General features: G+C 35.7%; 2 protein-coding genes across 5 annotated transcripts in view; one reads left to right on the top strand and one right to left on the bottom strand.

Annotated features, from left to right (window-relative positions):
- Window positions 1–14,247, top strand: part of CERKL (ceramide kinase like) — a 182,474-nt gene extending 168,227 nt beyond the window's left edge. For all 3 annotated transcript variants that reach the window (XM_069068573.1, XM_069068571.1, XM_069068570.1), the window contains 2 exons: window positions 13,419–13,591; window positions 13,856–14,247. In XM_069068573.1, coding sequence (XP_068924674.1) covers window positions 13,419–13,591; window positions 13,856–13,919 — 237 coding nt within the window. In that variant the 3' untranslated portion in view covers window positions 13,920–14,247. The remainder of the gene's footprint in view (window positions 1–13,418; window positions 13,592–13,855) is intronic.
- The window catches only part of ITGA4 (integrin subunit alpha 4), a 96,691-nt gene continuing 78,267 nt past the window's right edge, over window positions 9,306–27,729 (bottom strand). For both annotated transcript variants that reach the window (XM_069068568.1, XM_069068569.1), the window contains 7 exons: window positions 26,238–26,328; window positions 24,084–24,191; window positions 22,716–22,841; window positions 21,573–21,692; window positions 18,773–18,871; window positions 17,164–17,283; window positions 9,306–16,620 (listed from right to left, as the gene is read on the bottom strand). In XM_069068568.1, coding sequence (XP_068924669.1) covers window positions 16,528–16,620; window positions 17,164–17,283; window positions 18,773–18,871; window positions 21,573–21,692; window positions 22,716–22,841; window positions 24,084–24,191; window positions 26,238–26,328 — 757 coding nt within the window. In that variant the 3' untranslated portion in view covers window positions 9,306–16,527. The remainder of the gene's footprint in view (window positions 16,621–17,163; window positions 17,284–18,772; window positions 18,872–21,572; window positions 21,693–22,715; window positions 22,842–24,083; window positions 24,192–26,237; window positions 26,329–27,729) is intronic.

The raw sequence follows: 27,729 nt of genomic DNA, 5'->3' as shown, positions 1-27,729 counted from the left end.
AACAAGGAGATAGAATTCCTTGGGGAACAATCAATACAGAGGGCTAGAGATGGGAGAGTGTCAGGTGTGAGGAACAGCAATTAGGTCAGTATGGAGGCACCATAAAGAGTTTGGAGAAGAGTACTATGTAAGAAGATTAGAAAGATCAGAAAGGGCTAGTCTGTAAATACCAAACAAAGACATTTATGTTAGATTCTAGAGGTACTGGGTTGGGGAGGTATAGGGGGTGACATGGCCAGGCTGACACAGTAGCAGAATCACTTTGGTAGTTGTGTAGGCAGTGGATCACAGGAGGGAGACATTTGAGGTAGAGGTGACAAATAGAAAAACATTGCAATAGTCCTGAAGGGAGATGATGAAGGCCTGAGCTAATGTGGTGGCATTGTGAGTTGAGAGAAAGGGATATATGCAATGAATAAATGAAAAAAAAAAACCATGTATTAAATAATTACTATATGCCAAGGGCTATGCTAAACAGTAGGTTTGCATCACTATAGATGTGTAATGTATGTGTATACACGTATATATGATATTTGTATACGTACACAAACATAATACATATACTTATGCATATATGTATATACAAATATATATGCATGTATAAGTATAGATATATACATGCATATATATATATATATATATATTTTTTTTTTAAGAGACAGCCCTTGCCCTCAAGAAGCTTACATTCTAATATGGGGAAATCAACACATATAAGTGATTGGTGACCAGGAAGAGGTGTTTTGTTATGGAAAGGTAAAAGTTGGGAGGTTGGGAGGAGACCACATGGAGGCCAATAGTGAGTTGGCCTAGGTAGATAGCTGGATGGGATGTGAAGCTAAATTATTCCTTGTGTTTAAGGCTAAGTGGGCTAATTTGTATAGACTCAGACACCAGTCAACTAGATTAGGTCCCATGGTGGGAGTTCTGTGTGTGTGTGTATGTGTGAGAATATAGAATTTATTTTGTTTTGTTTTTCCTTGTAATTAATCTTTTATTTATTTATCATTAGTTTTCAACATTCATTTCCAGAAGATTTTGTTACAAATTTTCTCCCTGTCTTTCCCCTACTCCCACCCCAAGATATCGAGCCTACTGAATACCCGTTCCCCCAGTCTGCTTTCTCTTAAATCCTCCTCCATCCCCCTAGGTTTCTAGTAGGGCAAGATGGATTTCTATACCCCAATGTCTGTATACCTTACTTCCCAGTTGCATGTAAAAAAACAATTTTTTCTAACATTTGTTTTTAAAACTGATTTCCAGGGGTGGCTAGGTGGTGCAGTGAGTAAAGTGCCGGCCCTGGAGTCAGGAGGACCGGAGTTCAGTTCTGGCCTCAGACACTTAACACCCACACAAAAACACTAGCCGTGTAACCTTGGGCAAGTTACTTAACCCCAACTGCCCTCCAAAAGGCAAAAAAAAAAAAAAACCAAACACTTTGATTTCCATACTCTTTCCCTTCTTCCCTTCTCACCTACCCACACTAGGAAGAAAAGCAATTCAATATAGTTTGTATATGTGTAGTTATGCAAAAAGTTTTCATAGTAGTTATATTGTGAAAGACTAACTGTATTTCTCTCCATCCTATCCCGCCCCCTACTTATTCTGTTTTCTACTTTGACCCTGTCTCTTTTCAAAAGTGTTTGCTTCTAACTACCCTCTCCCCCAATCTGCCCTCCCTTCTATCATCCCCCCTCTCATCCCCTTCCCCCTACTTTCCTGTAGGTCGTTAAGATACCCAAATGAGTATGTATATTATTCTCTCCTTAAGCCAAATTCAATGAAAGTAAGGTTGTCCCATTCCCTTTCACCTTCCTGATCTTCCCTTCTACTGTAACAGTTTTCTCTTGCTTCTTTTGTATGAGATAATTTACCCTATTCTATCTCTCCCTTTCTCCTTCTCCCAATATCTCTCACCTCTTAATTTTATTTTTTAGATATCATCCCTTCCCATTCCCAACTTGGAGTTCTAAAGGTGAACAGATTAAATTAATCAGGGACTCAGCTAATGTTGAGGTACAGGTCTCAGATTCAGACTGGAGTGCTGGCCTAGGTGTGGAGGAAGAATAAATAATGAATAGAATAAAAAAAGATTAATCAACTGATTGGATATGTGGAGTGAATAAGACTGAGTTGAGAATGAAACCAATTTTGAGAAAACTGGGTGACTGGAAGGATGGTGGTAGGAGGGCATGAGTTCTGGTTTAGGACATATTAAATTTGAGATGCCTAAAGAATATTAAGTTTGAAATACCCAATAAGCAGTTCATGATGACAAGAGCTCAGTAGAGATACTAAAGTTGGTTATATAGATCTTGTAGAGATAATAATTGTATCATCACTGGTTAATGAGACTGCTAAGTGAGAAAGTCTGGTAGTCTGGTGAAACCTAGGGACTCTTTTCAGAATGTTTTTTAATGCATAAAATAAATACATTGAAAAGGGATCACAAAGAAAACCAATTATATTAAAATATAATTTTCAAAATATTTTTTAAAGTTCACACACCATAGATAAGGCACCACTGGTATAAAAAGAGAAGAAACCCCAAAATAGAGGTGAGGGAACACCCAGAAATTAGTGGACATTTCATGATTCTTCATTCAACTAAAGAGACTTAGCAGGAGTTTCAGACATAAAAAGACAGATGCACCAGGGCAAGGCAAATATTGAATAAATGAAGAAGTCTGGAGAGTCAGGTCATGGCTGGGGACCCTCCTGAAATGGTGTTCCTGGGCAGACAGTCACCAGAAGGAGAGTGGGGCTTCAGGATAGAAGAATCTTCTGGGAGGGAAGACACTTGGCTAGGAGGAGAAGTCCATAAAGTCAAGTTGTAAGTAAAGTGAAGCATGGCTGGGAATCTAGTTAGGGTTTTTAAAGGAGGAGACTTGGACATGTTTATAGTCAGGAGGGAGTGAACCAGTACACCGACTGAAGATTAGAGAAAATAGGGGATAATGGCACAATCTCCTAAAAAGGTCAAGTGGAAATGGGATCAAGGATACACATAGAAGGATGAGCCTTAGCAAAAAGAATAATCACTTCATCATTAAAAAACTGAATAAATGAGATAATGGGCAGTGGCAGGGAGATGAGAAGAGGGAGTTTGATGTTAATGGCTTCTAGTTTTTTTAATGAAGTATGAAACAGGGTTCCTTACCGAGAGGGTTGTGGAAGGGAGTGATATGGGAGTTGTGCAAAGAGAACGTTTGGAATTGATGCTATGGCAAATTTGATGGAGGTTCTAGAGAGGAATAGAGATTTACCTTTCTGTAATGAGGAAGGATTCATTTGGAATTATGTAATCTCTGTTTATAGTGAACCCAGGTAGTGTGGTTTTCAGCAGTTCATGAGTAGGATTGAAGGTAGCACATCATGGGGAAAACACAGGTTTGGTCAAGAGAGATTATATGACAAGGCAGCAAGGGATTCAATAATGAAGGATGAGGTATAGTTGATATTGTTCACTAAGGCATCAAAATTAGGTAGGAGAGTATATTCAGAGCAGAGAAGCTTGAGAATGTATGGAGAAGTAGATTTGGAGTTCATGATAACAAAAAAGAATAGGTTTAGGAATAAGTAGTAAGATATATGGAGAGTCTGAATGACAAAAGATTAAAATCAGATAAAGGGACTTCCTGGTCAAATGACCAACAAGATGGAGAACTAGTCATTTTCTCTGATCCCCACAACTGTTCAAACCTCTCCAAAACAAATTATGCCCTTAAGATAAAGCAACTTCAGCTGTCTCTATGGTCTAGGACACTCAGAATCCAAAAGAAGGTTAAAAAACCAAAGCCAAAAATAAAAAAAATATGCAATGGCACCTGCCCTGAGTTTACTCAGCATTTCCTTCCCCATTGCTCACCATTCTATCTGCAATGAGACTGAACTAGCTAAGCAAAGGACCTGACATAGGGGCTTGCAACAAAATCCAAGGACCCAAAACAGAAGCCTGAAACAAAAATCAACTCCATATGCCACTCTGCCCTCTATCTTTCCAGTGCCTTGGACATCCTGGCTCCAAGCTTCTTCTTGGATCATGACTTAAAACTAGTCCTGTGGTGGCAGTACTCTGTGGCACAAAAAATCTCTGCAGGAGAATGGAGGAGCAGAGGGAAAGGAGCAGGATATATGTCTGGGTTTGAAATAGAGCTTGATTCTCTTGAGGACCCAAAATACAGGAATCAACTCGGTAGCATGAGTTTGGCAGCTCTCTGAACTGCTGGGGCTGGGCCAGAGGACTAAGAAACCAAGGGCACTAGGTCAAGTGTGGAGAGGATATGTGGTACTCCACCAGGTCTGAGGGGAAAGACCTCAGCATCCAGCTAAGGAAAGTTCTGTCTCTCTTCCTACCCCCCCCCCCACAAGTCATTTGTGGCAGAGAACTAAGGAGGATGAGACACTTTGAGATCCAGCCTCCAGAAAAACGACCATCAGAGAGAACCCAGACAAAGAGCAATATGGCAAAATAAGCAGTGGGATAAAACTTATATTGCCAAAGAACTCAAGAAGAAAACTCATAGATCTTGAACATTAGAAGATAAACCAACAGGGAAAGCTCTAAGGAGCAGAAGAAAGATGACCTCCACGTCTAGTCAAAAAGTTCATTCATATATGATTAAATACTATAAAACAAAGTAAAATGATCTAACACTTTGATGAGATAAAGGACCCTGAGGAATTTTTGGAGAACATGGAATTGCCACACATTCCTGAGTGGTTTAAAGGAGAAGTGACAATTATGAGAGTAGATTCAGGAATGAGAATAGATTCAGCACACCAAAAAATAATTGGTACAATAGAAAACCTTGAATCTGTGATGACAAATCTTAAGAAAGAAACAAAAGAAAGAACAATAGATTGGGAATGTGAAAACATTAGAGTGAAAGTAAGTCTAGAAGGAGAAAAGCAAAAAATCCAGTAACATTAAAATATGTTCACCATTGAAGCAAAATATCTGATCTTGAAGACAGGATATATAGAGACAACCTAAGAATCATAGATCTCCCAGGAGAACATGACAGGACAAAAAAACCTGAACACCATAATGTAAGAAATAATATGAGAACTGCCCAAAACTTCTGAACACAGAAAATGAAATACCAATTAAAAGAAAAGAAACAAAAAAACTAAAGAGAAAGAAAAACTAAAGCTACACTCCAAGATATAGTGGTTAAATTTAACAATTCAAATCAGAAGCAAGTTCTTCAAGTAGTCAGGAGAAAGACCTTCAAATGCAAAGGAAAAGACATTCATTCAGAAAAACCAGAAGAATATTCTTTATCCAACAGAAAACACAGGAGGGAATGGAATAATGTGTTCCAAAAAACAGTGGAGCTCAAGATGTAGCCCAGTGTGACTGACTCTGCAAATCTGAGTTTACCATAAATCAAACAAGAAGGACATTATATAAATAAGGGGGGGGGGCGCGGCTAGGTGGCGCCGTGAATAGAGCACTGGCCTTGGAGTCAGGAGGACCTGAGTTCAAATCCAGCCTCAGACACTTAACACACACACATACACATGCAAACTAGACAGGTGACCTTGGGCAAGTCACTTAAACCCAATTGCTCTCCAAAAAGGAAGGAAGGAAGGAAGGAAGGAAGGAAGGAAGGAAGGAAGGAAGGAAGGAAGGAAGGAAGGAAGGAAGGAAGGAAGGAAGAAAAAGAGAGAAAGAAAAAAAGAAAGGAATTTGAAACATTAGAAAGAGAACCAGACCTGAAGACATAATTTGCTTCTCAAACACCCCTGACAACAGAAATGGCGGAAGGGTGAATGAATACAGGAGCCTTTAAGAACAGTAGCAACAACAATGACAACAGAGATGAGTTAAGAGATTTTTTTAAAAATGTAGACAGGGAGATAGGTATGAAGGTAGAAATCTGGTAAAGGTAATAGTGAAGAGGTGGGCCTGGGGCTTTATGGACAGAACTTTGAAACATCCTGCCTAAGGATGAAACAGTATGTTTTTTGGGGGGAATACTACAATACAAAATAAGAGGGTGCATGAAGAGGGCAGCAGGGGAATGGAGGGCAATGTGTGATGTGTCTGAGGCAAACTGAAGGCTAGTAAAGAGAAGATGACCCCTGTGGTCCTTCAGGAAGAGAAAAGCCTGGAGGAGAGTAGTTGAAGAGGAAAGGGGAAGGATTGAAGGGGAAGAAAGGAAAGAGGCCTTGCTTTGGTGGATAGAAGAGCTTCCACTGATGCATACTCCTATGAGTAAAGAGAGATGGGGCCCTTGTGCTGGGTGTGGTCTGAGGTATTTAATGCTTAAAAAGAGAGTTAGAACTCCTAGTAGCAACTGGCACTTGGGGGAGTAGAAGGGCATGGATCCAGGGGGGCAAATGGGGCAAAGAAGGTAAGTAGAGAAAGGGTATATAGACCAGTAGCAGGTGACATAATCAGGAATGAAGTAGGGGGATGGTCCTACTATGGAGCACTATACTCTTTCACGTTTAGGAACTGGCATCGTTCTGTAAGTAAGGCAAAATGAAAAAGTAGAATCTCCAAGGCAAGCTACAAGGCAGCGGCAGAAACTGCCTAGAGGTAAAAGAGATGCCAGAAAAGATACCTCAGAAGTTTTGAGGAATACAGAGAATATAAATAATTAACAAAATCTTTCTAGACCATAACATAATAAAGATACTATTTTTTTCAGGGACCATAAAGAAAAGACAAAGACCCCAATGGAGATTTAACAATGAAATCCTAAGTAAGGAGTGGGTCAAAAAAAAAAATCACAGAAACAATAATTATCTGAAAAAATTACAATGGTGAAAAAATATGACAAAATTTATTGGATGTAGCTCAAGCAATGCTCAAGGGAAAAATCACATCCTTACAAAACATACATTAGCAAAATGCAAAAAGAAGAATAATGAACTGAATATGCATTTAAAAATTAGAAAGTCAACAAATAGACCTAAAATAAGTACAAAAATTAGAGGAGAAATAGATACGTTGGAAATAAAACCCCATAAAATTCATAAATAAATGGGGTGGCTAAGTGGCACAGTGAACAGAGTGCCTGCCCTGGAGTCAGGAGGACCTGAGTTCAAATCTGGACTCAGACACTTAACACTTAGTAGCCGTATGACCTTGGGCAAGTCACTTACCCGCAATTGCCCTCCAAAAAACAAAAACAAAATTCATAAATCAAATTAAAAGCTGACTCTTTGAAAAGACTAATAAAATTGATAAACTTTTAGCTAATTTGATTTAAAAAAGGACAGAAATATTAATAAAATTGCAAATGAGCAAGTTGGAATCACAAAAAAATAAGGCTGTTTAGAACATTATGCAGTTTGATGCTAACAAAAATAGAACACAAAAGAAATAGTAAAATATATTCAGATATAAAATGAAGTGTTAGAAGACCACATAGAGATCCTAAACAACTTAGTCTCAGAAAAAGAAACAGATCTACTTATAAAAGGGGAAAAACAAAACAAAAACAAACTTTTAGTCCTGATAGATTTATAGCAGGATTTTTATCAAACTTTTATAGGACAGTTAAGAGTCATAATTCACAAATATTTATCAAAAATTAAGAAACAGATTTACCAAAATCATTTTATCAAATACATACAATTCTCTTTTTTTGAGGGGGGAAGGCAAGGCAATTGGGATTAAGTGATTTGCTCAAGGTCACACAGCTAGTATGTCAAGTGTCTGAGGCTGGATTTGAACTCAGGTCCTCCTGACTCCAGGGCCAGTGCTTTATTCACTGCGCCAGTTAGCTGCCCTGACAGTTCTTGATTAATGTAGATGGACTGTTCTATAGACCTCTGCATAAAGAGATTTTTACATAATTCAAACATTTGCCTGTGGACCTGGGGAAGGAAGGGATAGGCATGGAAGGAGGCAAAAAGGGGGCCAAATGGAGAGGGCCTGCACATGGTTCAGGAATACATGAGGGCCCAGGACACAGGAAGCAACAGCAGAAGGAAGAATACTCGGGGTGGAAAAGGGTGGGGCAGCCATGTGGGGTCCTGGCCAGAACCATGCTGGGTCTCAAGTCAAGCTCCCAATATGGCAGAGGTGGCAGTTTCTCTGCACCTCAGCTCTTCTGCTTTCACTTGGAGGGTTTTTGTTGATTTTGTTGGGGGTGGGGTGGGACACTGGAATTCTGAGTGAGGACAGTAGTGGAAAGAGAGAGAAAGCCGTGAAGTTAACATAGTTTTGGTTTTTATTTTTGGAATGTGACTTTCTTTTAGAGTTCTTTATTCAAAATCTAATTTGTATAATGCAAAAGTATGTAAAGCAAAAACCATCTGAAAATGTAGTCCTAATACCTAGACTAGGGAAAGATAAAACATAGAAGGAAAACAGATCAACATCATTAATGAATATTGATTCAAAAATTTTAAACAAAATCCTCTTTAACAGACTACAGCAATTACCCAAGGAATTCAATATGTCAGAGATGTATACCAAGGATGCAAGGATGGTTCAACATTAGGAAAATTGTCACCATAAATAATCATATTTAAAACCAAAACATCCTAAACTACATGATCTTCTCAATAGATGCAGGAAAAGTCTTTAAGAAAGTACAGCACTTATTTATGGTTTAAAACTTTACAAAGTATAGGCATACAGGGACTTTTTAATGTAATAAAAAAGCATCTTTGTAGAACCAAAAGCAAGAATCCTATGCAATGGATACATTAGAACCTTTTCCACTAAATATGGGAGTGAAGCAATGATGCCCACTCTCTCCACTATTAGGTGATATAGTATTTGAAACCCTAGCATTAAGACAGGAGAAAGAAATCAAAGGCATAAAGATAGGTAAGGAAGAGATAAAACTATCCTTATTTGTTGATGATATGATGATATACTTGAAAAATCCTACAAAATTATCAAAGATATTAACTGAGACAATAATTTCAGAAAAGTTTTAGACTACAAAATAAACAGGAGTTACTAGCATTTCTACATAACAATAACTAAACTTAAGAAACAAAAATAGATAGGGAAATACCATTCCAAATAACTACAATATGTACAGAATATCTGAGAATCAACCTAAGCCCACAAATTATACTTGAATAGATTTAATTACAAAATGTATCTTAAAGAAATAAAGAACAACTTAAAAAGCTGGAGGACTAGGCCATGCCAAAATAATAAAAGTGACAGTATTACCAAAATTAATTTATATTTTTAATGTTTTACCAACAAATCAAGGGGATACTTTAGAAAACTTGATAAAATCGTAACAAACTAATTTGGAAAAGCAAAAGACCTAGAATATCAAGGGAAATGATAAAAAGAAATAATGATGAAGGGAGAATAGCACTTCCAGACTTCAAGTTATATTATGAAGCAACAATCATCAAAACCATTTGCTATTAATTAAAAAGTACATCATTGAATTGACTAGATAAGGGAGAATCAGAAACCATGGAACTCAATAACTTAGGTTTTTACAAAGCAGAAAACAGAAATTACCAAGGAAAATATTATTTAATAAAATTGTTAGGAAAAATACAAAGCAGTCTGGCAGAAATTAAACTTAACCAATACCTTGTACTACATTCCATGATACATTCTTAAAGGAGTACATGATCTTAATATTAAAAATCACACTATGGAAAAATTAGAAGAGAAACAGAACATATACCACTCACAGCCAGGGGTAAAAAATGTATTCTTAACCAAATAAGACATAGAATAAAAGGTAACTTTGATTACATAAAAAAGCTTCAGCATGGACAAAATTTATGCACCTAGACTAGGGAAGTTGTCAGATAGGAAAAAAAAAGACAAACCTTTGTATCACATTTCTCTTAAAATGGTTTGGTATCTGAGATATAGAAATAATTTGTAAATATATGACTAATACCCATTCCTCAATAGATAACTGGCCAAAGGATATAAATAAATAGTTCTCAAAAGAATTGCCAAGTATTCAGAACCACTTGAAGAATGCTTCAGAACTCTAAGAATAAGAGAAATGTAAATCAAAGGAACCCTGAGGTTTTACCTCACACACCACAAATTTGCAATTAGGACAAAAAATGGCAATGCTCAGTATTGGAGGGATTATTAAATGATAGGTACACCAGTATATTTTTAGTGGATCTGAAAGTAGTCCAACCATTGTGAAAGCCATTTGGAATTATCCAAATAAAGTAACTAAAATGTCGATTCCATTTGAACCAGAAATTCTAACTGTGTTTATACTCCAAGGAAGAGGGGGAGAACTAGAAGATACTGGAGATAACTATCAAGATGAAGAAACAGAAGACATCAATAAAAACTCATATATATATATATATGTATATATACATATATATGTGTGTGTGTGTATATATATATATACATATATATATATAAAATTAGATAAAGGAATTTCAGAGTTTTGGGACATAAGAACACTAGTGGGTGATTTAATTACATATTTGTCATTACTCTAAAGTAGTTTTACATACAATATCGTTAACAGCATTTTAAAGATGAAGCAAAACACTCAGGTTAAATTGCTTATTCAGACAATTTATGGTTAATAAATAGAAGATCTGGGACTCAAACCCAGATTGTATTACTCCAAGTCCAGAACTTTGTCTACTACATGATTCCAGACTCTACCTTCAAGGAACTTCCAGTCTGGTGAGAGGAGTCAGATATAAATATAAAACAAATAACAATAGTATTTTAATCTTTTTACTTCTACTCATGGAAGTCTTGTTGCTAGTTTACCACTATACATACACATAGACTCATATATATAATATGTGTTTATAAGTATATGTATGTGGATACATATATGTGATGTACACACATGTATGTAACACGCAGGCACAGATACATTGCTATACACGTGTGTATTGTATGTCTCGTGTGTAATGTACATATATACATGTGTGAGTATATGTGTGTATGTATATATACTATATATACACAAACACATAATATTACAGACTAATCTTGTGTGTATGTTTCCAGGACCTGTGATTTCATCTGTGCAGGGACCTCCTAGTGTGGAAATTCCATTGAGTAATGTAGATACAACTTCTCTATAATTTATGGTCCTAGATAGTTGTGCTGTGAGAGATTGCTCATGATCACATCTAGCATATGCCAAAAGGCAAGCAATGAGACTAGGATACACATGCATAAGCATATATGCACACATGAATATATTATATATTTGATATATTTAACATATTGACAAACAAATGTACATGTAGAATTGACTACCAATGAGGCAAATTTACAAATTGCTATACGATGAGCACTCAAACATTGATGCTGATTGATGTAAGTGTCTTTATAGTTGATCTGAATAGAAAATACATCTTCCCTTTGCAGAATTAGAAAGTTTCTTCTTTTTAACATTTGGTCACTCAAACTGCAATGTTCTGTGTTGATTTATTTACCAGTTATTGCAAAGCAATTTTTTTTTCTGTAGCACAACAGATGAAGCTTCAGCAGTAGATAATGGTAGAACTGGTAATATAATTGAGCTTAATAATCAGAAGTAGCTATTTTTAAAAGACACAAGTTATTAATAATCTTGCATTATATGCAGTGGTATTAATATGAAAACTAAAGGGTCAGCACATTCATTTTGAAAAAAATTATACTTAATATATGTATACATATTTAATAGCAAGTTTTAATACTTCATTTTAAAATGTTAAGGAATTCTGTGTTGTTCACTAGCTTGGCTATGCAAGGATTTCTTTTTCAGCCATGGCTCCTCAAGAAGATTGACGACTAAGATATGGGTGTTATGCTGTGCATCAGTGGGAGGAGAACCCACACTAATGAAATTACATGTTCTATTCTGTGTTTATGACTCCATCTCTTATAACTATTTCCTATAAAAGCTATCCAAGATTTAATCACGAGAATATTTAACTCACCATTTATTCTAATAGCAAAAGGATTATAATTGCCTAAGCAGAAAATGCTTAGCAGTTATCGATGAATTTTTAAAAAATGTTTCTTTGAGGCCAAAGATTATATAGAATTTTGTAAAACTAGAGAATAAACATTACCAAAATATTTTACTAATGTCCTTAATCTTTTACTTGAGGTGATTTGGTATATGAAAAAGAACACAAGTTTAAGAATCTGGAGACAAAGTCTAGTTCCACTTCTGCCACTAAATAGCTGTGTGACCTTGGGAAATTAACATCTCTATGTTTCTATGAGTTAAATTCACAGAAAAGGGAAACAAAATCTATTAGGTTGTGGTTGTGTGGTTTGTCCTTCTTTGTTGAAGAGGACCATGACATCAGGAAAATGATGACATGACTTGCAACTGAATTGGATTAAAGTGAGGGAGGACTGTGCAAATTCACCAGCCTCACTTTCTCCTCCAGAGTCATCTGGGTCCAGTGGCCAGATATAGATCAGGACAGCACAATGCAGTGGGGGACCTTGACCTTTTTAAGCTAAGATCTTTACAGGTTCTCACTTTGAGTGAAGCAGTGCCCTTTCAATGATTAGGCCTGTTTAGGAAGTGAGTCAAAGGATGTGACCCTTTATTCAATTGCAAGGCATGTCATCATCTTCCTGATGTCATAGTTCTCTTTGAGAAAAAGGACAAACCACAGCAGCTTTAAACCAAATTCACTCTGGCTTTCATTGATTGGCCAACAATAGGTCCCTGCCCAAGCACCACTTAAGGGCTATTTTTTGGGGCCCTGACGGCTGAGTGAACATAAATAGTAATTGTTTCTCTTTCGGACAGCAACCCTGAAGGTATTCCTCCCCCCCACTTTGAGGTGATTAGAATTTACACTAAATTATGCTGTCTGTATGGAATTTTAAAAGTATTATTAAATATTGATAGTAAATTTAAATGGACATTGCTCCATGTGCTCCATGTATAAAACTTAGATTTTTGTTTACATTAATTTGCCATCATAACTTAGGAGTTAATATTCAGATTTAGCCTTTCCATGTGGGCCACTTTACATTTAATACTACTAATTACACCGGATCATTTTATAAATATGTAATTAGTGAAAAAAAAAAAGAGTCCCCAACCAGTAACATTGGGTCTATTGGTAAATCTAAACACCATATTTTATGTATCTTTAAGCAGACTGATTCAGTGCTTAGCACAGAACCTGGCATAGAGCAGGTGTGATTAAAAAAATGTTTATTGATTGATTTCCACCATTGGTTTACCAGAATTTTTATCACAAAAGAGATCCTCTGCCTCACTGATCTCAAGGGCTTCAGGGAAATGAAAAGTTACTTCTAATAAAAATGTTGGCAATGTTGGGTTTTAAACTAAACAAGTAATTAAAGAATTCCAAGTGATCTATCACCCCTAGATAACACCGCTGACAAAGGTCCAGGGAGCCATGCTTAGATGCAAAGTATATTAAACTGTCTTGATTGTATTACCAATTCAAGGTAAAATAAATAATAAATGTTTTATTTAATTTAGTTTAATTTTCCATCCGTTGAGACCTACACTGTTGCAGAAGTAAAACTCCAGCCAAGAAATAACTGTGGGTATGGCACAGGAGATGTTGAGTTTAATGCAAAGTCTAGCGAAAATAATTACCCTTGGAATATTGATGGAGATTTAATGGAAGTGGCATCAGAGGTTCATATTAAGTAAGTATATGTACTATTGTTCATTGAGAGCAACATAGGCATGGAGTGAGTGCTAAGTTAAAGTTAATTTATGATGTTGAATCTTCATGTAGCTACCTCTTGGTACCCATTTGCATTTTATGTATGTCTTCTAGTTATCAGAAGCTTTGGGTGTATGATACATAGGACACTCAGTATAATGTGCAGGTGATAAGACTCTACAGTATAAAAATCAATAGAACAATGAATTAATAGAATTATAAGTGACAAGTATTTTCTTTACAGGGTGCATCCGCAACTTATCAAGCTTTATGGAGGACATCTAGAAGGAATGAACGACTACAAGTAATATTAAATTGTTTATAGAAGAAATGTATAAAGTTGGGATATTTGTAGCCCAAATAATTTTAAAATTAAAATGGCTATTTTTATGTTATAGAAAAATATAATTTTTAGCTTTTAAAAAAATCTAGAAAAGAGTAATATATGAGATGTTAAACTATTTTAGTAAAAAATATATTTATTGAAACTGTAGATCAAAATTTCAAGTTTTTTAATCTAACCATTCATTGAGTATACCACCCAAATTGCTACAGTTGTTTTAACCTAGATTATTAAAACTCAAACTAAGATTTTGCATTTTTAGAATGAATAAACTGATTCTGACATTTTGCTAACATTTTGTTTCTTGTAGTTTATTTATGTAATCTTTTACAAATAATATTGCTATTCTAGACCATTATCCCATCTCCTCAAAATTCTATCATTATTCAGATTAACTACGATGATTAGTAAATATTTTCTGAAAGTAAGGGACTCATTTGTTTAATTTTTAAAATGTTCTTAATTCATAAAACTAAAACTATTACAGACTCTATTTAAAAATATGCAAAATGTATACTCATTTAACCCTTTAAAATGTTTCTTCCTTATAGTTTAGAGCAAATTTTAAAAATTTATATTTTCTCTCATTTCTGAGAGATAGGATTTTAGAAACTGTGGTGAATGCTGTACACTCAGTATTGAAATACTCATTTACAGATAGTAAGGAGACCAAATTAAATAGTTCTTCTAATATAGAATTCTTCTGGAGATAGACAATAAAAGACCCACAGTTTATAGGGCCTTTAAGGCAATGCCAAAACTTGGCCTGAACCCACTTAATATTACTAACTATGGGAACATGGAAAAGGAAGATCTAAAAATTCTGGAGCCACAAATATACAGAAATACCATTTACCCAATTGATGTATTCATTAAATATTCTGTACAGATTTTTTTTGCTAAAATATGTTTTTTTCCATTTTACCAACAGTAAATAAAGGGCTACAAAAATAAATCAAAGAACTAGAGACTGGGAAAGAGATATTATCAGACTTTTTAAAAGTTACATATTTTGCCACATGTTCAAGGATACATAGAGGAAGACCATGATAAAATAATATTTGCCCACTTTTTATATCACCTACCTATTATACATGTAATAAATACTACAATTGAAATGCATTTGCATTTGCAAATACACTATAAATTACTTAAAAACCCGGGAACAACCTTTTTCATGACTTAAAAAAATTACCCAACATTTTAATGGAAACATTTGCTATATTTATATTCTTTGCATTTATCCTTAAATCCCCAAATATTTTTAGTACAGTTAAATTGGTGACTTCTTTTGCATCTTTTTGTAAAAAACAACAAAATAAAAACTAATGAGTACTCATTTAGTACTTATAGCTGAATAGCATACATTACTATTCATATATATTAGCGCATTTCATTATTGTCCAATCGGTCTAAAAATATTTGCATATAATGGTTGTCCTTAAACAGCTTTAATGCTGTTTTCATCATCAGTGAGGTATGGTTTTCAGAATACATACATCATATACATCAGTGTATTTCTTATTCAGATATTGGCTAAAGTGCAACACTCACAATCTGTTGTCTCAATATTAAAAATATCAATGAAAGTAAATAATTTTTCAAATTTACAATCAGTTCAAAAAATATTTTCTTCTGGTACCATGGAAGGAAGTATATTGTTAATATATGTGCACATATTCACATAACTTAAAGAAGCGTAAATGAATTTTACATATTCTTACACATAATTCTGCTTATTTTTATACAAAAGTATATGTAAATCCATAGACCTAAAAAGATCACACATTATTCATTCTCTTAAGGAAATAAACCTGTTAATTCGCATGTTTGATCATTATACACATTGCTTCAGCTATTTTCCTCAGTTAATGAAGGTTATTAAATATTATTAGCTGCTTCTTAAATACTTATTGTTTGAAATCCAAGTTATAATCAAAGATCATTAAAGATGCATTTGTTTTAACATAAGATAATCCTTTTCTGATCACTTTACATGGGAAAGTCTGGAAAAAGCCCTTTGAAATAGAATAAACTACCTCAAAGAGAACTATTTTAAATAAACCAATTATAATTTCTTCAAAAGCAACTGATGTCCATTTGGGATGAGTTTATTTCACCACTAAATGAATATAGCTTGCAGGTGCATTTATTCACAAGACTGCTTCAAGTAAAAGGGTTTGCTAAACTGAGTTGCTTATTCTCTCCACGATGCAACTCAATTAACATATACTGGCGCATCCCGGGATCTCTTCAGAGCACTACTCATCCTGAAGAAATAAACCTATTTAGTGTTCTTCAATTCTCCTGAAACCTGAGAAAGATGCTGTCTTTGGTTATTGCTGATACTTCCTTTTCATTCTTCTTGAAACAATAATCACCACTTAGATGCTTTACTTGAATTATGATAATAATTTGACCACATGGTCAAATTTAAGCTTCCCCCCCCCCAAAAAAAAGCACATCAAGATGAGTAAACACAGTAAAAATTCAGTTGACAATGCTTTCTTGTAAGCAGTATCTTCCATTTTTTTTTAGTTAACCTGAGGCTGGTATACTTTAAAAATAAGTCTTTAATTCTCTTTATTGCTGTTGACATAGCTCCAACTGTCTCTTCTGTTTTCCTCTTGAAGAATAGCTTTGTATTCTCTTTTAAAGAAGCCTGCCTGAATGAAACAATATCATCTTAGGTCAGTAACAGTCATTCTAATGGAGAATGAAGATAACCCCACAAAGACTTCATAACCTTTTCACATATTGCTAATGCTAGCACTCTTCCTTTTCTTTTAGATTAATTTGTGCTACAGCTTCTAACGTACCTCTAACAGTGAGCAAACTCTGTGGGAGTGCCACCAGAAACACTGCTGAAGGCCAAAATGAAATGTCTTTGATTTGACCTAGGCAAACTCTGAAGGGAGGAAAAATGGCTGGATTTCCAAATCATCCTCATCCAGAAAGTTAAGAAGTCCAAAGAGCAAATAAGTTAGTTTGGGCATTTATTCAAAATGTATTCATCCTGGGTTAAGAAGGCAATTTTTTCTTAGGAAAGACTTTAATAAATTGAAGGTTGGGAAAATAACAGGAAATCAGAGTAAAATGGATTTGGAGAATGATGAGAGGATCACTTCCAGATATCAGGATTTTTTTTACTGATAAAAGGGAAACCACAGCATTGGATTTGATAAAATTTGAAAAATAGACTGACTTACCTTCCACATGATGTATGAAAGTAATAAGAATACAGTGAAACCCAGTATAAAACTGGTTGAAATAATCACTATACGAAAATATGGTTTAGGCTTTTGGTGATGCAATCCATCTAGATGGACCTATGTGAAATGAAGGAAAAATTTTTTGAAGCATCAGCTCAATAAGTTAACATATATAATTCATGGCTTACTGTGCCCCCCCCAAAAGGATGAAGCAGTTCAAATAGGGTTACAATATGCAAATGGAAGGAGCACCCACACCAATAAAACGCCTCACTATTTCACATTCACACCTAGTGGGCAACTTCATGCTCTTCTATTCCCTCAGAGTGAGTACCTTGGACAGCACATAAGGATGCATGTAATAAATTGAATAGTAAAGTGTCACCAGTATTACAAGTGTATGACATACAGAGAAAGTACTGAGAGATAAGAGAAGGCCTAGAACAGAGCCCCAGGATACATCCATGTATAGGGGATGAACGTGGATTCCAGAAAAGGAAACTGATAACAAAAGGTCAGATAGGTCCAAATATATGCAATATATGCACATTTTGTGAAAAATCTGATTTTTGTCCTTCCAATATCATTCCATTCTCACCCTGCTTTCCTGGTCCATCGACCCTGCCTTCTTCCCTCTGAAATCTTGACACTATAATTAATAGTTCAGTTTGCACTATTCTCTAACCTAAAATCCCTTGCTCCCCTGGTGATATTTCTGCTCTTTCCAAACACCAATTCTGGATCAATATTCCCATCTACCTTATCTGCTACTACTTATAAACTGCTAACACTGCTAAAGGAAATCACACAACCATGGTGACTGGATAATTTATAAATTTATGTTTCTTTTAAAATATTCCAATTCACAAGGGGTACCTTCCCCCCTTACTCCCCAACCACAATTCCTCTCTCATGTTGATGTTGCCCTACAGCTTCTGCAATCCAGACAAGCTGCTAGGCTCAGCCTCCCCCTTGCCTTCCCTTCACTCCCTCCCCCAGCCCAGCCACCCAGAACTCATTGGGATAGTTGAACTGGAAAAGTCAATGGAGACAGCTTTGCCTTCTTCCTTTGCCCTATCCCTAGCATCCCAGAACCCATTCAGACCATGCAGCAGCACTGGGGAGTACACTTTCTCTTTCACTATGATCTCCACTCCCCATATGGGACAACCCAGAGCCCTATCCAGACTTCTTATATCACCTGACTGAGATGGGAGTCACCAACCTTACTCCTTCCAGTGAATTGGAGGACCTTACATCCCTTACCATGTGCCCTGCCTCTACAGCCCCCTGTCATTGTTCTCTGATCTCTTGTGGTACCTAAGGACCCCAGGGTCTTTTTCTCCACCCTGCTACTCCCATAGGACTTTTGAGCCTTTTCATACACCTTAAAGCTTAATTTTCTTTTATGTATTGTCTTTCCCATTAGAATATGAGGTCCTTGAAGGCAGGGAATGTTTGCCTTTCTTTGTAGCCCTAACACTTGGCAAGAATTGCAGGTGAAAATGGTAAAAGATAACTTACCCACTCCATTTTTTTTAGTCACACAGAAAAAAACATTGTGTCTAAATCATATTTTTCACATCCCAAATGAAAGAATTCTTACATATGCAACATTTTCATCTTTGTGCAGTTCAATAACTTTAGGATGCGGTTCTGATGAGACTGTAGCTTTAACTTCAAACTTGAGTGCTGAGGTTTCATCCTATCATTAGGAAATAAGGGAAAAGAAATCCTGTTTTATGTCATTATACAGATTTCATATCAATTGAAATTTGAATTGAAATTAAAAGCAATCATTATACTGATTTCACTTTATGTTAATATTCAATCATATCAATTTTATATCTATTCGTGTTTCATATAATTAATTTCATAATCTTTACCCATTACCTAAGAATTTTCAGTTATTACTAATTCTATTTTTTAAGCTTGTTCTAGATCTGTAGTTTACTTCAGTGCTAAGTATATATTGAGTACCAAGGGTCCAGTGGCCTTAATATTTATGTGCATATTGTCTCATTTTAGTGAAACCTTTCTAAAAATAAGCTTACTAGACAGGGTTTTTTAAATTATTATTTTTTCATTGTATTGAACTTCATTAACAGACCTTTTGTCACTTTTATCTTCAAATAGTCAGCCTCTCTCCTCTCCTTTACACATAGATTTAAAAAATTTGGCTTTTTTTGTGTCATTAAAATGTCAGCCTAGTATAGTTTCCTTCTCCAATATATAAACTGCCTCAAACCTAACCTGGGTGAAGTGATTTTTTTTTTGTGGGGGGAGAAGAAAATGAAGCTTTGTGAATATAAGGAATGCTACATTTTCTGGCATTATTTAGTTTTTTACTGAAGAGTAGTGAAATTGGAATCAAATGCATATTTCACCATTAAAGGAATTTGTTCTGTGAAATTTGGATTCAATCAAGGTCTGCACTTGAGGATCTAGAGGGCCACATGTGGCCTTGAGGCTGCAGGTACAAGTTCTTAGAATTCTCATTCACTGATAAGAATTACTAGATATTTCATAACTACTTGCCCAAGATAAAAGAGCTAGTACATGTTAGGGTCAGATTCTAACTACAAATTCTGTCCACTATGCCACACTGACTCTCATGATTCACTTAGGAAGTTATCTAAAAAAGCAAAGATATTCCAAAATAAACCCCCTTGGGTTTGTAAGGTAGGCATTGTGGGGGGAAGGAAAGATAATAGATAGTTGGTATAGTATGTCCTTATGTGAGGTTGTGAGGATCTACTTGACGTTACCACAGTGTTTATTATTTATGGTTTCCAAATGTACAAGGGCCTAAAGCCCATAATAGATAATTTTCAAGTCATATAATCTAGTATATAAACTATGACCATAAAAACAGAAAAAGTTAACCAACTGGATTATATCCTGCCTTTTTCAACCAGCTTATATTTTGTGTGTGCGTGTGTGTATTTTTGGAGGGGGGGGGGAAGGCAGGGCAGCTGGGGTTAAGTGACTTGCCCAAGGTCACACAGCTAGTAAGTGTTAAGTATCTGAGGCCAGATTTGAATTCAAGTTCCTCCTGACCAGGGCCAGTGCTCTATTCACTGCATCACCTAGCTGCCCCTGCCAGTTGATATTTTTAAAAATATATCTATCACATCTTCAATAGTAATAGGTAATAAGTTCTCTTCATTTTCTAGTCTAAGATCTTTTTAAAAAAATGTTTTATGAAAGAAATTATTATTTATAAGGTTGGATAATGTTTCTCATTGTCACTGCACACACAGTTTTAAGGTTAATGTAAAGGTTTCTGTGATATGCCCAGACTGCCTCCATTGCTTTGCCTGTATCTGTTAATTATAACTCCATTGTGTAGAGTCATATATATTTTATGACTCCTCAGAAGTATGGACTTCCTAAACTTCATTAAAAAAATTATGCCATTCAGTTCAGGGTTATTTTTCTTCCTTCTAGGAAAAAGTAATTCCCCTTATTTTCTTAATAGAAAATGAAGTGTTCAATAATTATAGGTTTCAAATTCAGATTGGGGATGAACAAGTATAGATTCAGTCTTTGATAATATTGATGTGATATTAATGACTTCTCTTGTTATCACATAAGGATTTCAACAATATATTGCAATAAGATTTCACAAAAGCTTTTCTCCTTAGCACCTTCTCCCTTTAATCTATAAAATAACAGCTTTCTAGGTATACATTTTAGAAGTGTGGGACTTCTAGAAGCAAAGAGTTAACCTTTCCAATTTCACAGAACTTCCATCCCTTAAGTTCCATTGTGAAATGTGTAATTATTAGTGAAGTGAATCAATGTCTATAGCTAATCTAGTCAAAACAAGTTCTTCTTTATTCCTTAATTTCCTGGCCTGAATTATCTGACTACCACACCAACTCCCTCAATTTGCCACAGACAGCAGCTTACGTATTTGGAGGTCTTCAAGCAAAACCTACATGATCACTTGTTGGATACATTTTAGAGTGAATTATTTTTCAGATAAAGGCTGTATCAGATTGCCATTGAGATCCCTTTCTATTCTTTTTACTTTTTCTTATGCACTGGCTAATTTTTTTTTTTTAAGCAATTGGGGTTAAGTAACTTGCTCAAGGTTACACGGCCAGTTATTTCTGGGTGTGGTGCTGAGTGTCTGAGCCCAGGATTCGATCTCCAGGTCATCCCGACACTGGAGCTGGTGCTCTTACTCACTGAGCCACCTGGCCGCCCCAGTGAGATCCCTTTCAACACTGAAATACTGTGATACCCATATTCTTCTTGAACCTAGGATTTTACTTCAAACCTTAACTGTACTCGAATCTCAATAGGCTGAACACTCTTACCCAGATAAATTCAATTGAATTTACACATCAATATTTTAAAACTGATTCACAATCACATGAAATCATGCATTTGTTTACCATTTCTAAAACTGATGGCCGGCCTTCCAAATGGATATGGACACTGGCTTCTTTTCCACTTTCCATTTTTCCAAAATTGCAGGAAAAAATTAAACAATGTGGATCATTTTTTAGACAGTACTAAAAAAAACACAAAAGTATTAAGTTGAATGTTTACAACATTTTAAGTGAGATGAGACAACAGTATTCTAAGTAAAAATCATGATGTTTTCTTTGCTAGCATTTACAAAACAAATTTCAGTATAAATAAAACACAAATGTCTGCTTTGCAAATCATAGTAGAATATGAATTTCCCCCAGAATGTTGGTTGTCATTTTCTATGTGATCTCCTCCTTTGCAATGAAATGTAAAATGAAGTTTCTTAATCAGAATGCCTATCTAAATTACATGCTATATGTAAATTATAAAGCTTAAAACATATCAGACATAAGGCTGTCTTCCTAGCTGTTTGTAGCATACATATGCATGTATATGCATGTATGTATATATGTAATATTTTTCAAAATTTCTTTTCATCAGATGATTTTTAATAAAGTAACAAAGGCTGACCAGTTAACCAAAGCCTAGCAGGGCTAAAGATGAAGGAACCACTTAACTAAACTGTATACCTTGGTTCAAAATTAATTTCATACACTACACAGTCATTTCTTAGTTTTTCTTAATTTTTATGGTATAGGTCACAGGGGTGGGGAACCTGTGGCCTCCAGGCCACATGTGGATTACTAAGTCACTGGGTGTGGCCTTTGAACTGAATCCAAGTTTTATTGCTTTTATTAAGGGAATTTGTTCTGTGAAATTTGGGTTCAGTCTGGCCTTGAGAATGTAAGTTCCCCACTCCTGGAGAAGAGAATAAGAAAAGGGTGATACAGATTCAAATTTTAGTAAAATGCTTGGTTGTATAAGCACAAGATGGTTTCTGGGAGAATATTCACTGATAATGAATTTTCAGTATGGATGTCCAAACAAAAAGAATTTGTCTCATAACTGGAAATTTCTTTGCAATTAACAGCACAGTTGATCATGTGGACCCCTCTATTCAATGTTAAAAGATTCTATGTTTAAAACGGCATTTTAATAACAACTATTATTAGGGAAGCTAATAAACAAAAATTAATATTTCCATTAAATTAATGTAATCTTACCATCAGCCTTCTATCAGTCTTTGAAAAGAAATTTACTATATCTTTTAGTGGCCTAGTTTTTCTCTTTTCTTGTGATAAAGCACACACCCTTTGATAATCATCAAAATCACATTTTCCAGCTGTTGTCTAAAAAGGCAAAGGAGAGACGTTTTCATTGCATTTTTTTTTATATTGGTAAAGGAAAAAAAATACTGTATTTAGATTCATGCTTTTCTCAGGCTGGAAACTATCTTCACCAATGTGGATCACACATTTTTAAAGCCTTAGCAGATGACTGAATTACTATAAAGTATGTTGCCCCAACTCTCGACCAAACCAGGACCTTGGTGGCCACCAACCAGTCTAATGATAAGACTCCCTAGCTTTCCCAGTTTGTCAGAACATGCCAATGCTTAGGCTCTGGATCCTTTAAGGATCCAGGGTTACCTTGATTTCATGAACCATGATTGGAATCAGAGGAGGATTTTAATGGAGCTATATGATTTGAAATTTTGTATTCTTTTTCTCGAAATACTTAGGTCTTTAAAATTTGAGCACATATATCTTGATGATCATTTAGTTTTAAATAAATAAGTTTAATAAAGAACAGTTGGCTAATAAAGAAGAATTTGTTCTCCAGCAGAATACAATCTACTGAAGGCTAGGGCCAGGGTTTTTGTTGTTGTTTGTGTTGGGAGGGAAGTCATCTTTGATCTCTAATTATTTGTACAGAGTAGGTGCTTTACAAATGCTTGTTGAATAATTGTTTAAACTAAACATGATAATGGGTTTATCATTCTTGCCCAAGTAAGGGCAATGTGAAAAAAGGACAGATTGGATAGAATTAGAATAAATACTGAAAATATGGAGCTAAAGCAGGGCTAACAAAGCTCTGTAATAATTTGTCATTTGTTTAACTTGCAGCTAGGAAGGTAAAAACACCTTTTGTCAAGTTCTTACTGCACAGGTATGTATGAAGTAGACATGCTGTTCCTCTGACAGTCTGGAATTCAAGGGCTTCGGAGAATTTTGCTGCCCTGGTGACCAAAACCTATATTACCTCCCCCCAACCTCCAATTACATTTGAAAGAAGTGATTCAAAATTGTATTCCCAAGTACATTTTTATGTGCAAAGTCTAAAGCAATGACTACAAAGTAAACATCAATGTCACTAATATGCTGTAATATAACAATCCATGATGCAAAATATTTACTTGGAACTCAGAAAATGCTTGATGAAGAGAGGTTACTCAAGTTACACCTGTTCTAAGTTAACAGAATTGAATGAAAAAGAAAAGCAAAAATAGCTTAATGCCTGATAAAGGGTGAACTTAATTTATTTTTAGTTTTTAAGACACATAGCAAAGTTTGACATGATAATAATGATACCTGGACATCCAGAATGTTGAATAGTTTGTTGTGATATGGGGTAAATGAGTTAGGTACCATGATCTCCACACTCACATTAGGAGCCATGCTAGGTCCAACATTGATAACCTGGTGAAGGGGAAGAAAAGGGAGGAATTAGTTTTACAATGTTATAAATATTTTATCTTAAGTTCACAGATCAGGACAATTTTTTAAACCATACATTAAATAGCTGACTTTTACATGGTACTTTAAGGTTTAGAAAGTGCTTTACATACATTATTTTATTTGATCTTCATAGTCCTATTAAGTAAATAAAGTGAGTACTGTCACGTCCATTTTATAAGATGACAAAACAGATTTAGAGGAGTTGTCTAATTTCAAAGCTATTAAAAGAAGAGGCAGAGGGGCAGCTGGGTGGTACAATGGAGAGAGCACCAGCCCTAGAATCAAGAGGACCTGAGTTCAATTGTGGCCTCAGACATTTACTGGCTGTGTGACCCCTGGGCAAATCACTTAACCTTGACTGCTTCCCTTTCCCTTCCCCCCAAGAAAAGAGGCAGGAATCAAACCCAGGATCCTTGAACCCAGTGCTCTTTTACTAGAACATAATGGTTTTCTCCAGGTGGCTTCTCTCTTTATATTTAAAATGGTGTAAATTCATTCGTAGCCACTCCCTTTCCATGGCACATGCGGGAAAACTCCATAGATAGAAATCCCACATTTTATGCCACAGTTTCAACTCAGTAGAATGTAAGCTCCTTGAAAGCAGAGATTATTTACATTTTGTCTTTGTTTCCCCAGTGCCTTGCATGATGCTGCTCACACAGGAGTTGTTCAATAAATGCTTGTTTTATTGAATCTCTTTTCTCCTTTTCTCTCTATGCCTAAATCCTAACCCTTCTCTCTTCAGCATCTCAATCTGGCTTCAGGGTCTAGCAGTCTCTGTTCCCGAGGCATCCAGAGCCATGAGGAAAACCCAGCAAGGGAAACTGACAACAATACAGTAGTACAGCTTTATTTTCAATCATTATGATGAATAATACTTTTAGCGCTTTTAGCAATTTCATACTAAAGAGATACCCTCCACATTAGTATGCTTGGGGGAAAAAAAAAGGGTGCAGCTAGGTGGCACAGTAAATAGAGCACTGGCTCTGGAGTCAGGAGGACCCGAGTTCAAATTTGACCTCAGATATTTGACACTTACTAGCTGTGTGACCTTGGGCAAGTAACTTAACCCCCATTGCCCTGCCTTCCCCCCTCCAAAAAAAAAAGGAAAGCAGATGTTATTCAAGATGTTAGTGATTAGCTACCATCAAACACTGTAATTTTCAACCCCTATTTCATAGTTTCTTTTAAAGTTGTTTTCAGCCTTTTAGGGGGTACAATATTGGTTTTGGACAATAAGAGGCATGCTAGAAATAATCAGTCAATAAATGAATGAGTATTCAATATTTATAGACTGACTGGCTAACCAAATAGATCCTAATGATCCAAAAAACCTAAAAAACTCAAGGCCTTCTAGTAAGTGCAGATCTTCTTTCTAATCTGTAGAATTTGATATTCTTTATGTGATATTCTTGAAAAATATTTGGATGTGAAAGATTACAAAGGTAAAAAAAATGGCTGCTTTGTCTGAAAGGTAGTCTCATGTCACAGGCAGTGCTGGATAAGTCCTGTCTCTGACACTCATTGGTCATGTATCCATGAACAAGTTCCTTAGCTTCCATGAGTCCCAGTTTCCACATTTGTAAAAGGAAAATGATAGCATCAGTAACCTTTACTCCTCTGTGAGGATAAAAGATGAATGTGTGTAAAACACTCTGCAAACCTTCAAGTGCTATGTCAGCTATTATTAATTGGCAAAAAATAACCAAAACCTCAGTCTATCTTTTTCTGTCCTAAGAGTTTCTGGCCTGATTTTTTTTGGGGGGGCAGTCTCAACCCCCACCTCCACCTCTCTGGCAGGCCTGGTCCCTGCTTATTCTCCTCTTCAGCCACTACATCCTCAACCTAAACACCAAGTAACCTCTGAGTTGCTTACTTTCTTCCTCCCTTTGTTATAATTTTCTCCTGGGTCTAACAGACTGATAAAGTAAAGCTTTCTATGCTAGTAAATCAAAATAACGTTTCAGTTTGATATAAATGTATTTTTACAAAACAACTTTATCTTACATGGAAAGTAAAATTAATTTTCTCCATCATACAAGCTTCAGGTTCGTTTTCCTCACTTGGTCCATAAATAAATGATGCTGGTGTTACAAACCTGATTAAAAGAATTTAAAAAGAAACAAACAAAACCCATCAAATGTGTTATTCTACTGTTATATTAAATTGTCTTTCCTCTAAGAATCCAATATTCTTAGAGGAGTTATGGAATGTATGCAGATTCCCATCTTACTAAGAATTTAACATTGACCATAATTAACTTTGAGAAAATAATGACATAAGAACCACTCTGAACAGTTACATAACATCCCTTCTTTCTCCAACATATTCAATTACTTTCTGCTTTAATGTGATTCATTGCAAATGCAACAAAGTGAGTTTCCTCTTCCTTTTGCCCACTGTAACATATTAAAGCCTAACCTAACCGCTTCTCTACTCCCTGTTTCCTGTATCTTCCTGCCATTAATAGTTAAGTGTTAACTCTGTGGAAACACTTTATATGCTGACATTTGTGGATCAATCCATAACCAATCTGGGAGGGCTAGGCAGCTGGAACTGGAGGCACCCTTCCTCCCTTTCTATCCCCATCAAACCCTCCTCTACCATCTAGATTTTGGGACCATAGGAAGAAGCCATCGAGACTGTAGGACTATGCTCCCTTGTTACCCTTTTAACCCCTCCCCTGGCCAGCCTACCCCAAACTCATCTTGTATGCTTGACTCCTCACATGGTTTGGATACAAGGGGAATGACCCACTCTATTTCTTTTGGTGAGACAAAAGACCACCAGGTTTTATCATTTACCTTGCAGCTGAACTTTCTTGCATGTTTCATATTCTCCAATTAGAGTGGAACTTCCTGAGAATATGGACTATCTCTACATCTATGTATCTCTAGTGCTTAACACATGGCAAGTACTGAATAAATTCTATTTCATTCATTCATTCATTCACATAAACAATATAGAATCACTTAGAAAAATCAACTGTGGGTATTCAAGACCAGAGGGCCTACTTCATGCAAACCTGGAAAATTTTACAGCCACCTCTTGCTTTCTTGTCAACGTACTAATAGAAAATTTTGCTATTCCTCAAGCTCCTTAGAATTGCCAAAGCTCAGAACTGACTAGCTCTTGTACTGATCTGAAGAGTAAGCATCAATTTAAGAATTTAAGATGTTGGCTACCCCACCCTGTGTATTGTACAGAAAACTCTGTGTAATGGTTTAGATAAAAAAAAGATCTGTCCACAGCCAGTATGTTTGCTCTAAATTTATGCAAAGGTTACATTTTTAAATGTTTTACAGTTTTAAAACCCATATACACAAATGGAACTGAAAACCTGAAATAACACTCACTGAGTCACATTTAAGGTCCAAATAAACACAAATTCTAATTCCACATTTTCTTCCTTCTTCTTAAGAGGCCAGTATCGAAGAAAGCAATCCTTAACCGTGTGTGTGTGTGTGTGTGTGTGTGTGTGTGTGTGTGTGTGTGTGTG

Source organism: Petaurus breviceps, unplaced genomic scaffold (genome assembly GCF_028583685.1).
Source record: "Petaurus breviceps papuanus isolate PSGF00001 unplaced genomic scaffold, PetGlider_PUasm1.0 90763, whole genome shotgun sequence".
Lineage (NCBI taxonomy): Eukaryota > Metazoa > Chordata > Mammalia > Diprotodontia > Petauridae > Petaurus > Petaurus breviceps.
Note: the sequence above shows the minus strand (reverse complement) of the source record. Positions and strands in the feature narration are given on the sequence as shown.